The 16,891-nt window shown below is 30.2% G+C and overlaps 1 protein-coding gene across 4 annotated transcripts in view; it reads left to right on the forward strand.

The window, feature by feature from the left end:
• LOC105208548 (fasciculation and elongation protein zeta-2) overlaps positions 1-16,891 on the forward strand; it is a 48,912-nt gene that overhangs the window by 21,015 nt on the left and 11,006 nt on the right. For 2 of the 4 annotated variants that reach the window (XM_011178455.3, XM_054231512.1), the window contains 3 exons: positions 14,791-15,188; positions 15,246-15,461; positions 16,770-16,859. In XM_011178455.3, coding sequence (XP_011176757.1) covers positions 14,791-15,188; positions 15,246-15,461; positions 16,770-16,859 — 704 coding nt within the window. The remainder of the gene's footprint in view (positions 1-14,790; positions 15,189-15,245; positions 15,462-16,769; positions 16,860-16,891) is intronic. The other 2 variants (XR_008471340.1, XR_008471341.1) reach the window with 1 other exon arrangement.

Here is a 16,891-nt window from a genome sequence, read left to right on the forward strand (position 1 = left end):
TTTTTATCCTAATTCCATTTTGTTTATTAAATGGTTTCTGATTGTTTAGCGAAATCTCGTTTCATTATATATTTTCCGATTTAAAAATTTTGTTTTGGTTTATTTATCGGTGTCTGATGACTTATCGATTTATTGCTTTTATCGATTTTTTTCGACTGTTTACAGATTTCCGATTATTTCTGGATTTCAATTATTTATTAATTTCCAATAGCTTTTTGATTATGCTATTGGTTCTACAGATATTTTAACATATTTATCGATGTTTTAATCTTAGACTATTCCATTTATTATAAATTTTCCACGTACTTAAAAAAATTTCGATTATTTATCAATTTTCTTAAAATTTATCGATTTTTATCCTAATTGCATTTTGTTTATTAAATGGTTTCTGATTGTTTAGCGAATTCTCGTTTCATTATATATTTTTCGATTTAAAATTTTTTTTTTGGGTTTATTTATCGGTTTCTGATGACTTATCGATTTATTGTTTTTATCGATTTTTTCGACTATTTACAGATTTCCAATTATTTCTGGATTTCAATTCTTTATTAATTTCCAATAGCTTTTCGATTATGCTATTGGTTCTACGGATATTTAAACATATTTATCGATGTTTTAATCATAGACTATTCCAGTTAGTATAAATTTTCCACGTATTTAAAAAAATTTCGATTATTTATCAATTTTCTGAAAATTTATCGATTTTTATCCTAATTGCATTTTGTTTATTAAATGGTTTCTGATTGTTTAGCGAATTCTCGTTTCATTATATATTTTTCGATTACATGTAGATATTTCGATTTATACATTTTGTTTTGGTTTATTTATCGGTTTCTGATGACTTATCGATTTATTGTTTTTATCGATTTTTTCGACTATCTACCGATTTTCCATTATTTCTGGATTTTCAATTCTTTATTAATTTCCAATAGCTTTTCGATTATGTCTGGTTCTACGGATCTTTTAACATATTTATCGATGTTTTAATCATAGACTATTCCATATTATTTATCAATTTTCCTAAAATTTATCGATTTTTATCCTAATTGCATTTTGTTTATTTAATGGTTTCTGATTGTTTAGCGAATTCTCGTTTCATTATATATTTTCCGATTTAAAAATTTTGTTTTGGTTTATTTATCGGTTTCTGATGACTTATCGATTTATTGTTCTTATCGATTTTTTCGACTATTTACAGATTTCCAATTATTTCTGGATTTTCAATTCTTTATTAATTTCCAATAGCTTTTCGATTATGTCTATTTGTTCTACAGATATTTTAACTTATTTATCGATGTTTTAATCATAGACTATTCCATTTATTATACATTTTTTTCTGATTGTTTAGCGAATTCTCGTTTCATTATATATTTTTCGATTATATATAGATATTTCGATTTAAACATTTTGTTTTGGTTTATTTATCGGTTTCTGATGACTTATCGATTTATTGTTTTTATCGATTTTTGACTATCTACCGATTTCCGATTATTTCTGGATTTTCAATTCTTTATTAATTTCCAATAGCTTTTCGATTATGTCTATTGGTTCTACGGATATTTTAACATATTTATCGATGTTTTAATCATAGACTATTCCATTTATTATACATTTTCCATGTATTTAAAAAAAATCGATTATTTATAAATTTTCCTAAAATATATCGATTTTTATCCTAATTGCATTTTGTTTATAAAATGGTTTCTGATTGTTTAGCGAATTCTCGTTTCATTATATATTTTTCGATTTAAAATTTTTTTTTTTGGGTTTATTTATCGGTTTCTGATGACTTATCGATTTATTGTTTTTATAGATTTTTTCGACTATTTACACATTTCCGATTATTTCTGGATTTCAATTATTTATTAATTTCCAATAGCTTTTCGATTATGCTATTGGTTCTACGGATATTTAAACATATTTATCGATGTTTTAATCAATCATAGACTATTCCAATTATTATAAATTTTCCATTTAAAAAAATTCGATTATCGATAAATTTTCCTAAAATATATCGATTTTTATCCTAATTACATTTTGTTTATTAAATGGTTTCTGATTGTTTAGCGAATTCTCGTTTCATTATATATTTTTCGATTAAATATAGATATTTCGATTTGAAAATTGTGTTTTGGTTTATTTATCGGTTTCTGATGACTTATCGATTTATTGCTTTTATCGATTTTTTCGACTATTTACCGATTTCCAATTATTTCTGGATTTTCAATTCTTTATTAATTTCCAATAGCTTTTCGATTATGCTATTGGTTCTACGGATATTTAAACATATTTATCGATGTTTTAATCAATCATAGACTATTCCATTTATTATAAATTTTCCATGTATTTAAAAAAAATCGATTATTTATAAATTTTCCTAAAATTTTTCGATTTTTTTCTTAATTGCATTTTCATTCGATTATGTCTATTGGTTCTACGGATATTTTAAAATATTTATCGATGTTTTAATCATAGACTATTCCATTTATTATAAATTTTCCACGTACTTAAAAAAATTTCGATTATTTATCAATTTTCTTATAATTTATCGATTTTTATCCTAATTGCAGTTTGTTTATTAAATGGTTTCTGATTGTTTAGCGAATTCTCGTTTCATTATATATTTTTCGATTTAAAAATTTTGTTTTGGTTTATTTATCGGTTTCTGATGACTTATCGATTCATTGTTTTTATCGATTTTTGACTATCTACCGATTTCCGATTATTTCTGGATTTTCAATCTTTATTAATTTCCAATAGCTTTTCGATTACGTCTATTGGTTCTACGGATATTTTAACATATTTATCGATGTTTTAATCAATCATAGACTATTTCAATTATTATAAATTTTCCATGTATTTAAAAAAAATCGATTATTTATAAATTTTCCTAAAATTTTTCGATTTTTTTTCCTAATTGCATTTTTTATATTTAATGGTTTCTGATTGTTTAGCGAATTCTCGTTATTATTATTATCCTTGGAAGGTCATCGCTATTTTTAAAAAGTAGAGGTCATCCCTTGTCGATTCGACGACGGCATTACTCAAAGTCCTTAATATATTATCCTACCTATCAAAACCTACTAAAATCAATATATTCACATTACCTGGTTTATATATCTTCTAAATAAAACAATATCAAACAGTTTTTCTTAAATCTTTTGTTGAATAAATAAAATTTTCACAGCCCTGATTCATTCGGCTTTTGTACAAAATAAACACTCGCGTCGTCGAAACGACGAGGCATGACTTTCCAGGGTTATTATATATATACCAAAAGGATCAGCTAAGAAGCTAATTTAAGAAATTAATCGATATTTGTATTATTGTTCGAATTAGTAAGTTTTCATTTTTTATGAATTACTCACCTTTCTGTAAATTTATCATATTTTTCGATAATTCTTTTCGCATCTATCGATTTTCCATGAAATGTTACCTTATATTTTGTGCTCTAATCGGTTCCTTAAAAAATAGTTGACTTTTGGAGAATTTATCGACCGTGCCTTTTCGAGAAATTCAAAGCAATTTGTCTCATATTTGTTATTTCTCATTTTTCTTGTATTTTTGGTGCATTAGTCTATGTTTTATTTTCCTCATATTAGCTAAATGCTAAATTGTTTAAAAAAAATATATGTAAATCGACGCCTAGCCACACAAACAGCGGAAGTCGATGATTTCATTAATTAATGCGAGTACACAACTACATTTTAACAAACACAATAACAACAAAAAGGGGATTACTCATACGACGCGTGGGATCACAATAAAATGTTTGTAGATTTTCGCTGTCCATTTGCTGTTTGTTTGTTGTTTTTTAGCGCACTTTGCACAGGCAAAAGCTTAACAAGTGACATATATGTACAACAAACAGAATGCATAAAAAATGGCTAGCAAATAGTGGGCTGCGACTACATCTGTTTGCTAGCATGCCACAAACGAACATTTCTCTATAGCAACAAGTATGCGAATGTGTCCGAATGTGTTATTGTTGTTTTTGCTTTTTGCAGCACATTAGCTGCGGTCTGTCTCTAGTAGCGTCTGCTGCTGGTTTTTATTGCTGTCATTTTTGTTGTTGTTGTCTGTTTGTTGTACTGCGTCCGTCATTAGCAACAATTATGGAATTTAACTATGTATGAAATTGCTTGCTGCTGCTGTTTGTTGTTGTTACTTTGTGTTGATGGCAATGATAATGAATTGTAATCGAATATCAAATGTAGCGCGAAAAGCTTGTGCAAACGTACAAACGAGTGTTTTCTTACATATGTGTTCTGCTGTTTTGTGGGAATTTTTATTTATGAACTGCAGAAAATGTTAAAAATTTAGTTAAAAAATTCTTATGAAATGTAAAATAATTGAAAAAGTTATAAATTTAAACTAAAAGTTTTTTAATAGAAATTAATATATACACGTATGTATGTGTGAATATAGAGTCCTCATTCGTAGATTACAGTTATCAGCTGCTTTCTTCAAATAGTGCATCAAAATTCAAATAAAGTTGACTCAACAGCTGATGCGCGCGAATATCCCATTATACAGCACGTGTAAATATGATTTTCCTATGAAAATGGATGATTAATAATTTTCAGGGAACAATTTTTAAGTCATTTGAGTATTGCAAGAGTTGATGAGTGTGAACAAAATTTATCGATAATTTTTGTTAGATAAATAACATAATAAACGTAAAAGTCACGTAAAAAAACATTATAAAAAATATTTAATACAAAATAACTTAAAAATATTTTTTTTTAATCTTACAAAATATAAAAAATACAAAAAAATTAAATATTATAAAAAAAATTAAAAATATAAAAAAAAAATTTAAAAAATAATATTTAAAAAAAACATTTGAAAAAATTAAAAAAAAAATATTTAAAAAAATTAAAAACAAAAAATATTGAAAAAAATTTCAAAAAGATTTAAAAAAAAATATATAAAAAAAAGTATTTAAAAAAGTATAAAATAATAATACAAATTTTGAAATACGTACTACTCATACAAACACAAATAAATTATTGCCATTCAATCAAATTATACGTATTGAATTACATTGCTTAATTTCAATTACGAGTTATATAACGTTTCTCTTAACAACAAAGGTGTTTCGAAATCAATCAGTGGCAGCATTACTATGTTGAAACTGTCTTGCGCTGTCAATGACACACAATAATTCAAACTCATGCCACTTTCATGCGAGTATAAGTAGAAACTCTTTCATCATCATCATCGCTCACTATCACCATGCAATGAGTTAACATCTTATTTCTACGTATCGCTTAATCACTTACAGCATTAATTTGCTTTTTTTTCCATGCACTCTACAAATTAAGCGTGGCAATTGCTCAATCAAGTCGAAATGTGTTGACGTAATGTTTGATAGATGACTGGTAGTGTTGAGTGAAAGAAGTTTGGACACGCAATTGAAAAAAATTAGCTACACAAAGTAAAAATAGCATAAAAAATTAATGTATGTGTGAACACTAGACTCATTGGCGCATTTGTGGCACTAATTGTTTTATTTTTCACTTTTCTGTCCGTTGATATGATGTCAAATAGTAGTCAGTGAATATATTTGTTAAGAAAACACCATTTGATTTAATGTCATTGCAGTAATTGAAAACTGGAAAGTGTAAACAAAGAGTTCTCATTCATACATTATTATCTTTGGAACATTTTCGAGTTAGGTTAGATTAGGTACTAGGTATGATCCCCAAAAGAGCGGAGCATCCACGGACTATATATGTCCGTACGTCTTTTGTGAAACCAGAAGATCCACTATAGTTATAGTGGATATTAAGTCTCCAGAAGGCACCCTGAACCTTTCAAAAATAGGATAAGTGTTACTTCCACTAATTTGGGGGTCCAAAAATGAGAGATCCAAGTTATTTTAGCTATGATCTCGCAAAGTCCGAGCATTCTTAAAGGCAGTGTTGAGATAATTCCATCTCGTCCTCTTCCAAGCCTCCTTTCTTAGTAGGAATATAATATTAATCGAACCACATGAACCCGATGAACAGTGGCCAGCTAGAACTCCTACAACTAAGTTAAAATAAACTTTGCTGAGGGCGAAGAGCTCCATAAATCTGTTGCGATTTAACTTTAGCATTTGAATCTTACGACTGCACTAATGCTAGTGGCTGACCCACACCTAACAAGCTCAGCTCAGGACCAGACATCTAGTAAATAGCGGAGCTTCCATTCTACAGTAGGTGAGCCGCGCGTCTGACCGTACAAGCTCATCAACCTTGCACTTTCCTGTGATTTCGTGGTGGTCAAGCATACAAACTAGTCTCGTGAAGTAACTTGATATCCGAATTCAGTGCTAGTATCGCTACTGTCAGAATAGATCATCCGGATTATTCCCCGAAGATTTTCGGTATTGCTACTGTCAGAATAGATCATCCGGATTCTACCCCGAAAATTGTTGAGTTCCGAAGTACTAGATCTACAGCTACCTTTATGACAGGCATTTCCACTTGGAAACGCCGTAATAGTCGAGGAAACCTGAAACTAGAGTTTATGGATAGTTCCCGACAGTATACACTTCCAACAAATTGTGCAACAACTCCGAAAGGAATTTTTATCGATACAAGATCCCTCTGTAACCACTCTGGAATAATTGTGATGCCTTATCGGCTGCCACTCACCATCTAAAACAGCATGCGGAACCATTTTATGCTTAATAAAAACTATAATACGAACAAATTCATATGTGTGTTCTAGTAGCCCGCTGACTTCATTCAAGTCCGCCAATTCGGTCATGGTCATTATTTAATAATGAGGTTAGAATGAAGTGCGGCAACAACAATTCGCACAATTAAAAGGAAGTTTAACGCAACTTTTATGAATGCTGGAACGACTTGAAACGACATCATTTTCACTGCATATCTACATGCGGGGCACACACTTCCGTTCGCCTACACACACACACACAGGCATATAAGAACATTTTTAGAAATATTGTAATGTACTGACTCTCGTCCAAGTAGAGGAAACGCATGTGAATTCATTAGATATGAATTTTTTTTTATTTTCAACGACTGCATGGGTTCGCGTTTACGAGACGTTATGAAGTGCTTTTTGCGTATGTAAGTGCATACAGTTATGTTGGACTAACTGTATCAAGTACAGCGTGCACATCTCTACTAATGCTTACTCATCAGAAAGTCAGAATATGGCATTGTTGTAGGCCCTATATACAACGAGGGCGAAGTGTTAAAACAATAACAACAACAGAAGATCGCGCAAAACAACAATGTGCTTCACAACAACAAATCCAACAAAACTCAACAACTCATTCAGCAATTCAAGCAGCTAGCAAAACAATCTACTCTCAACACCATCTGTAGGTTCGCGGCAAGGTTGCACACACATCATAACGCTCTGATAGCTTTTAGCAGTTCCACATGCTCAGATATTCAATTAATGTGTGCCTTCGTATTGGATGTGTGTATATATGTCTATATATAACATTTCTTCGTGTTGATTAAGCGTAAAAGAAAAGCAATTAAAATATTGAAAAGTGATGGGAGGAAAGGGCAAGATAAATAAAAATACAAAATACCAGCCAAAATGCATAATTGAGTGCCACTTCAGCGCGTCTCGCACACGCCTCTGTTTTCCATATTTTCTAGGCGGAATAGTTAAATGGCTGCCAAAGAAAAAAATAGGTCTGGAAATTGAGTTCAATTTGCGCGCATTCCGTTAATTACGCGAGGTGTTGATGCGTGAAAACGGAATTGAGAGAAAAAAATCGATTATTTTATAGATTTCCAAATATGTTCTACAGATGTGCATAACTACAAAGTAATCGGCAATGTAATTGTTGTTGTTGATGTATTTACTGAAATGGAAAACTAAGCGCGGACAAGGCCAATGCAAATTGATTTGTTGTTGCATTGAAAAATTTTGTTGAAAATGTGATTAGAAAAATAAAATATTTCAAATTTTTAAATTATGCCTCATATTTATTTTGATTTTTTCATATTTTTTTGTTTAGTTCATTTTTATTTTATTTATTTTATATATATTTTAATATTAATTTTTTATTTTATTTGATTTTATTTAATCTTTTTTTTTTCTTTTATTATAATTTTTTAATTTTGGAAAATTTGTACACAAAAAATTATATTGCATTGAAAAATCTAAATGTAAGGAAACATAATATTAAAAATAAAATAAAATTTTAAAAATTTATGTATATATAATATATTTATTTTCCACATTTCCTTATTTTTTAATTTTATTTTTATTTTTAATTATTTTATTTGTTTTTAAATTTAAATTTTTAATTTAATTTTTTTTTAGCTCTTATTATAATTAATTTTTATATTTTTTTATTTTATTTTATTTTTTTTTTCTTTTTATATTAATTTTTATATTTTACTCATTCACAGTTATATTTACGTTGTTTTTAGGATACTTTAGCGTTTAAATACATTATAATTTATTTATTATAACCTATTAAATAAAAATAAGACAAAAATAAATTTAATGAAAATTAAAAAATATATTTTATTTCCATTTAATCACGCCAACACGTATACTTTTTTGGCATCAATTACATAAATTAAAATTCCGTTACGCCAATCAGTTGCATCTATTATATATGCCTGGCAAACAGTTATTCAGTCATTACGAGTGTGGTGTGGTGAATTCCACTTGAAACCTAATAGTGAAAGAGCTCTAACAAGCAGACAGACGGCGAAAACGATGCGCTTGCAAAACAATGCAATTTTTTCACAAACATTTGAAAGCATGAAGCGACATAAAAAAGACACTTGGCGCTAATAAAGCATTGAAAGCAAATAAAGAAAAAACGCAAATAAAACAATGCAATACTACGAAAAAGACATTGGTGAAAACAATGCGCTCAACCACAAAGTCAACACGCACGAAGTTGGCAAAAAATAGTTATTAGAAAGTATGTGGAAGGTACATTGCTGTGGATAACATTGTTAACCTTATCGCTGAGTGGCGGTGGGCACTTGTTGAGTGGCTTCAAATAAATATGTATATTTATAAAAAAATTGCCGTGAACCGCCAAGCATGCCAAACAATAACGAAAACGGCGACAAACAAGCGGCGGCGCGCTTTCATTGCAAGCAATTTAGCTACGCATGCGCAAAGCAATAAACGTAATTACACCCAGACGGAATTTGCATTACTTATTGTTGTTTTGCGGGTGAATGCGTTAAATTTATAAAACTAAATAATAAAAAAAATTAATAAAAAAACAAAAATAATTATATAAAAAAATATATACAAAAATAATAATTTAAAATTTAAAACATAAATAAATGAAAAAAAATTGAATTAAATTAAAATATAGAAATTTAAATAAAATAAAATAAATTAAAAAATAATAATTTAAATGACAACCTAAAATTGTCTAATTTCTTACACATTTTCATAATACAATAAATATATTTTCTCAAATTAATTTTAATTTTTGTTAAGCAATAAATAAGTTTTCTATAACGCTGTGACCTCAGCCTTATATTTTTACCATTGTAGGCTATTTTTATGCCGCTCTTTGTGGTTAACAAATGCGAGTCATAACGCTAACTTTAATAATAATTTATTGAATAAGGGGGACTCACTTTGGCTTCCGTAATTGAGCTTAAATTATATTTATTGAAAAGTTTTAAGGTCTTACGGAAATGAATGTTTAATCTCAAGCTCGGTAAGGCTGATTCTCTGCAGAGATGAAGTGGTCTAGAGAGAACTTTAATAAGTTATATTATTATTATTTGAATACAAATGCGCAAAAAAAAATATTTTTTGATTTATCGATTATTCTCCGATAACTCGAATACATTTAAATATTGTTTTACTTATTCGTTGTTGTACAATATAATCTTTTACACCCCTTTTAAAGTTTTATCGGTTGTTTTGATATGATCTTTTAATGTTATGATAATCGATTACTTCGATATTTTTGAGAATCAATTATTTTGATATTGGGAAAATGATCGAATATACAAACGTCTCTAACAAGTAATTATTAATGAATCGAATTTTTATATTTTGGTAATCAATTATTTTAATATTTTGAGAATAATCGATTATATTGTATCATCTCTATCGTGTGATTTCGACAAACGAACACTTTAATTAGAGTTTTGCCAGAAAGTTTCATTATTTTAAAGCAAATAAAATCATTAACGTGCAAATTATCGATATTTATTATGGATAAAAGCGAAAACTGTACATAAAATCAACAATTAACTCTGAAATTGTCAATAACTGAGCTTTGATATGACACTTAGCCAAAAATCTGCGAGTATTGAAGTAGTTTCGCCCACTTTATGGATACTTGTTTCTTTTGTTATAATTACAGTATTTTTATTTGCGGCAGCGTAAAATTATGCAGCAACTCCATGCTTATTGCTCTATGTAATAAATTTAAGTGAGAGTGTGCAATTTGGGCAAAAATTGTAATCACTTTTATTGCACACATTACTTTTTAAATGCTCGCATAGTTAAAAATATTCCAGTTCACCAACAACTTTTTCGCATATTTTACTACGAAAATGTTCACAATAATTACATACATTATATTTTAATATAAAAACAGTAAATTCTATGTGAGTAATGTAGTTTTGCTTAATGTTTAACGCACAAATTAAGCCATTTTTTTTTTGCTGCTTTCTTCATTCACTCTACATTCCAAATGCTCAACTATTTACAAAAAAAAAACGAAAAAAAATCATTAATCCAATTAACCTACGGCAACCTCGTTTTCATTTAATCAATTCCAGTTGAGCAATAAAAAAAGTCAAACTTGAATAAACGCATACATGCATACATTGCTTCCTTAACACTTTTTAATTACACACCCTTCAAGCTGCGCGCAAAGCCGACCACCCACCCACCGTTCGCGCAACATTTCCATCCAAGTATGTGTACAAGTACCGTATGGCGCCGCTCTTGCGCCCATTTGTGACCCACATTTAAAAACAAGTGCATAGCATTTTTTACCGTTTTATTTTTAATTTTGTATAGGCATTACTGCTATGGCGCTATCTTTGTTCTATATTGCTAGAATTTTAATCATTTCTCTTGGCATATTATTAAAAAGTACTAGTAGAAAATTAAAAATTAGTTCAGCTATTACTAGTTTATAGTAGAAATGGGAATGAATGGCGATATAGTTCTGGTAATGGGGTGACAACGATATAAGCTTATAAGCAAAATTCGAATATGTGTAACCCCAAATTACCAAGTAAAGTTAGTTCTTTATCTGATTGAATATAATTCTCTAATAATCCTTTCACTTTAGGTCCTTAAAATTTCACCTTTCCTAAGAAAGAAATTTTTATTACATCCTTACGTTTCTCTAGACTCGAAAGGCGTACGATTTTCAATATAAAAATCGATTATAACAGCATAGAATGATCATTTACGAAAACAAACAGTTAACTTCAAAAACCAAATAGTTTCAGTATCAAAAACCGATATAGTATTGAAATTTAATGAAATATATGCCGAAAACAGTGAGTTGAAATAATTTCGAATAAAGAAATTGGATTTATTATGAAATTAAGACAGAATGGAGTGAATTCGATATTTTCGAAAATTATTTGAAAAGACTCAAACGAAGAATTAGAGTTAAAAACGGGATTTGAGATTATGACAGTATGGAGTGATTTCGATATTTCCGAAAAATATTAGGAAAGTCTCAAACAAAGAATGTGAGTCAAAAATGGAATTTGAGATTATGACTGTATGGAGTGAACAACAGCGTTTTCAAAAACTATCAATTGAATTCAATATGCATTAAAAAAGTCTCTAATAAACGTATCAGAGTCAACAACAAAGAGAGACTTTAAAAGATTTGGAACAAATAAAGTCACGTTCAGCAGATCGAAACCGGGTATACTCGTATACATATTGCGATTTTTTCGAAATCAAAATTCTTAGATTCGTCATCGAATTTCAAAAATTTAACCGTTACCTTCCATATTACATTTTGTTGTTAAAAAGTTCTCTTCGATGGTATAAAATCCAGAAACAAAAATTTTGAATTATTGAAACTCTTAAAAATATATTTCGAAAACAGCATCTTAAATAGATTTCAAACCAAAAAGTCGCGGATAGCAGTTCGAAAATGGTTATTTGACACTAATGATGGTTGGTTTTGAAATTAAAATTCTTACATTTGTTAGATGATTAGAATATGACAGGATGGAGTGAACATCAACATTTTCGAAAATTAACCGTTGACTGCAATATGACAAATAATATATTTGAACAGCCTCGAACGAAAGTATGACAGTAACAACGGGGTTTTTATCGCGATTCCTAAAATATTAACCCGAAAATTGTGACATATTTCGTGTGAAAATATTTCGAACAAAAAGACTTCGAAATCGGTTATAGTTATATTACATACGCTTAGATTTATTATGAGATTATGAAGAGAGCCTCGGAAACTAACTGTTAACTTCAATAATGTACGTAATATATCCAAAAGGTTTCGAACGAAAGTATGAAAATAAATAAATGGAGATATTTTCGAAATTAAAAAAAAGATATATCGAAAACGAAAACGATTTCGAATAAAAAAATACGCCATTGCGTACGCTATTGATGTTCTCGAATATTGGATGTATAAAATAATTTAAAAAAATAAAAAAAAAATTCGAATAAAAAAGGTTTTGAAGGTTATATACTAATGTTGATTGTTTGCGAAATTAAATGTTTAATTTATTTTAATAGCATGTGTTAAAATAAATTAAATATATTATTTATTATGCCTACAATACCGCCTCAAGTTATGATCGAGTTCAATCGTCTAATCATAGTGTAGTCTAAGATAACAATTAAATTTAAATAAAAATCAGTTTTGAAGTTTTTAATCATTCATTTCAATCATAAATTCCTTGCGGTAGTCAACTAATCAATTATATGAGCGACTTTTTGTAAAAACAATCGATTAACCGATATTAAACTATACTTCTTGGTTATTCTCTGCCTCAAATAAATTTTCGTAATCACTCACTTTTGTATAACGGATTACTGAAAATTTTAAATATATTTAATCTAACGGTTGAATAACGGTTATTTTTTTACATTCTAAACTTCATAGCATACTTTTTCGTATAGTTATCAGGCCACACATTGCTGCAGGTTTACGATACTGCACTTGACAAGATACTTAACAATTTTTTTATTGCCTTAGCCCAAATCTCACTAAGCCTTAACAGCAAGCAAAAAGACAAAGTGCACGTTATATGCGTTCGTTTTATTTTAATATATAATTTGTAGGCATGTTGCTAAGCATATATGGCTTGCTAAATTGCATATAGTAAGTTCTATATGTGGCACAACATGAATGTACGGTGATTGTCTGTAATTTTGTAACCTACATTTTATGTGCACTTTTGTTGGATACTTAACAGTCTTGAAAACTTTTCGTTTTTGTCGTATTTGTTTTTTTTTTTTGTCAAAACTACTTTTGTGCGATTTTGCTTGGGATTTATTTGAGCTTTTTTTCTAGCAATTTATAGCTGGCAAGTTGACAGGCCGCAAATGAGTTGCTACAAGTTTTGTTTAACATGACTGTTAGTGGCAGTTGAAGTGCTCTTAGAAAAATACATGCGCTAAAAAGACCCCTTGAGATGTTTTAGAAATGCATGCGCATTTGTTTCGATTTGTTATTCGAATATAATGGGTGCTGCTCATTAAATGAATATATAAAGGGTGATTTTTTAAGAGCTTGATAACTTTTTTAAAAAAAAAACGCATAAAATTTGCAAAATCTCATCGGTTCTTTATTTGAAACGTTAGATTGGTTCATGACATTTACTTTTTGAAGATAATTTCATTTAAATGTTGACCGCGGCTGCGTCTTAGGTGGTCCATTCGGAAAGTCCAATTTTGGGCAACTTTTTCGAGCATTTCGGCCGGAATAGCCCGAATTTCTTCGGAAATGTTGTCTTCCAAAGCTGGAATAGTTGCTGGCTTATTTCTGTAGACTTTAGACTTGACGTAGCCCCACAAAAAATAGTCTAAAGGCGTTAAATCGCATGATCTTGGTGGCCAACTTACGGGTCCATTTCTTGAGATGAATTGTTCTCCGAAGTTTTCCCTCAAAATGGCCATAGAATCGCGAGCTGTGTGGCATGTAGCGCCATCTTGTTGAAACCACATGTCAACCAAGTTCAGTTCTTCCATTTTTGGCAACAAAAAGTTTGTTAGCATCGAACGATAGCGATCGCCATTCACCGTAACGTTGCGTCCAACAGCATCTTTGAAAAAATACGGTCCAATGATTCCACCAGCGTACAAACCACACCAAACAGTGCATTTTTCGGGATGCATGGGCAGTTCTTGAACGGCTTCTGGTTGCTCTTCACCCCAAATGCGGCAATTTTGCTTATTTACGTAGCCATTCAACCAGAAATGAGCCTCATCGCTGAACAAAATTTGTCGATAAAAAAGCGGATTTCACATTTCGAACCGAACACTGATTTTGGTAATAAAATTCAATGATTTGCAAGCGTTGCTCGTTAGTAAGTCTATTCATGATGAAATGTCAAAGCATACTGAGCATCTTTCTCTTTGACACCATGTCTGAAATCCCACGTGATCTGTCAAATACTAATGCATGAAAATCCTAACCTCAAAAAAATCACCCGTTAATATTAAAATCTCATGCTCAATTGATGGCAACTCTGTGAAAATATTATTCATTTTATGCAATTTCGTTTCAAATTCATAATTTTAATTTTTAACAAAATATATTCTTAAATTCTTTTTCTCTTTTCTCTCTCCCCCTTTCAACAGAATGTGGTGGACCATCACTGGCAATTTTGGCAACATACTCCCAATCGATTGGTCGAAATCATTCACACGCCAAATGCATATGCCCACATTGAATTTGGGCCAACATCAGTTGGGTGCCGGCAATGGCAGTGCTGGCAATTCATTGGATGCCACCACACCGGGTGATGAATTGACCAGCGAAGATGAGGCTGTTGCCAATGATCTCGATATGCATGCGCTAATATTGAATGGACTGAATGCCGAGCATGAGGAGCCCATTAAAACGGTTGAGGAGGTAATCAAAGAGATTGATGATATTATGGATGAGGCTGAGAGTCCATTGGATGAAGCAGAGACCTGTGAATCGGAGGTGATAGAGAAGGCCAGAGAGGTGTTGGGTGCGCCATTGTATGCGGAGAGTGAGTAGCTACTTTACTTTCAAATACGTTTCGCTAAAAAATATTTTTCTTTTATAGAATTACAATATTTATCGATATCACAATTGAATGAGCTGTACATGGAAATGGAAATGCTCATACAGGAGCTCAGCGAGACACTAATCAATGAATTGGCGTTGCGCGATGAGCTCGAATATGAGAAAGAGTTGAAGAATTCATTCATTTCGTTGTTGCTGGCGGTACAGAATAAGCGACGACAGTATCATGTAGAGAAGAAGCGTGGAAAATTGCAAGGTAAGTCGGTTGTTTACTATTTATTTGTATTCAAATGCGCTGTAGTTGGTAGTCACATGAATGTTGTGAGGTTAGGTTCAAGGCAAACACATATTTTGTTATAGCGCTAAACCGAATTTAGAGAATTTTTGAATTTCGAAAAGGAAAAATTTTGATTTTATAAAAAATAGAAAATGTAAAGAGACTGAGAAGTATTTCTAACCTCTAAGTTAGTTGGAAATTGTTTTTAAACTTAACCTAAAAGTTTTTTGAACTTTTGAATTCATTTGAAAAGTTAAAAACTCAAAAGTAAAACAAAGGCTTAATAAATATTACAAAATGGAAGCCTGCTCTTAAAAAAATGTTTCTACCCTTTTGAGTGAAATAATACGGGTTTTCTCTCGTTCACATAGCGCTTATTTGAGAATTTTGTACCAGCAACACATTATACAAAATTTATAAAAAAAATGCGTTTTTTTAAACTTTAACAACAAACCTAACCTAAAAGCTTCCAAATGTTACAACACGTCTTCGAAGTCACAGAAAAGTAATATAAATATTGGAAAACCGAAACTTGCTTTAAAAAAATATATATTTTCCAAGGCTTTTGAGTCAAAATTAACGTTTTTAACTCATACAATGGGATTTATCGAGAATTTTGTACTACCCATTATACAAAACTGATTAAAAAACGTATGACAAGTGCTTCTAAAACTGTAATCAAAGTTTGAATAGGTTTTTTAACCTACTCTAAACGTTTTTAGAATTTTTTGACTTATTCGAAACGCTGCACCACGCCCTCGAAGTCACAGAAAACCACAAAAAATATTGGAAAACTAAAATTTGAGTTTAAAAAATAAATTTACCATGGCTTTTGCGTAAAAAATTACGTTTTTATCTCATGCCAAGTCATTAATGGATAATTTTTAAAACATTAGTTGCGTATGTAGAGCGTACGGTCTCAGAATCGGGATCGGCAGATATTATTTCAGCGTACGTATATATTTAAAAACATTATTGGAGAATTTTTAATAAGAAATTAGCTAAAATTCGAAATTTCGAATTTTCGAACTCGTTTTCGAAGAAACCATTTTAAGAAGAACTTAATCTTGGATTTGTTTTCGTACATATGTTTCTACAATATATGCTTTTTGGACGTTTTTGTGAGCAAGAAAACGCGTATGTTTGCATACCACCTACACAATGTGACCATTATTCAAAATTTATTTTTGGTGGCCGGTATTAATTGTAATTTAAACAAACAACTACTCAGTGTGTTACAATACCTCAAGATTGTGGATATCATTATTTTTGCATTGTAATTACCAGGACCGGAGCCAAAGTATCTGACCACTGTCATACCCTACCACATGGAGAATGGCACACCAAACAACCAGTCCTTGCAAGTGCTAATCAAAAGTGAGTACAAAACAAATAAACCCTACAAAGGA

This window comes from Zeugodacus cucurbitae, chromosome 5, assembly GCF_028554725.1.
Source record: "Zeugodacus cucurbitae isolate PBARC_wt_2022May chromosome 5, idZeuCucr1.2, whole genome shotgun sequence".
Classification (NCBI taxonomy): Eukaryota; Metazoa; Arthropoda; class Insecta; order Diptera; family Tephritidae; genus Zeugodacus; species Zeugodacus cucurbitae.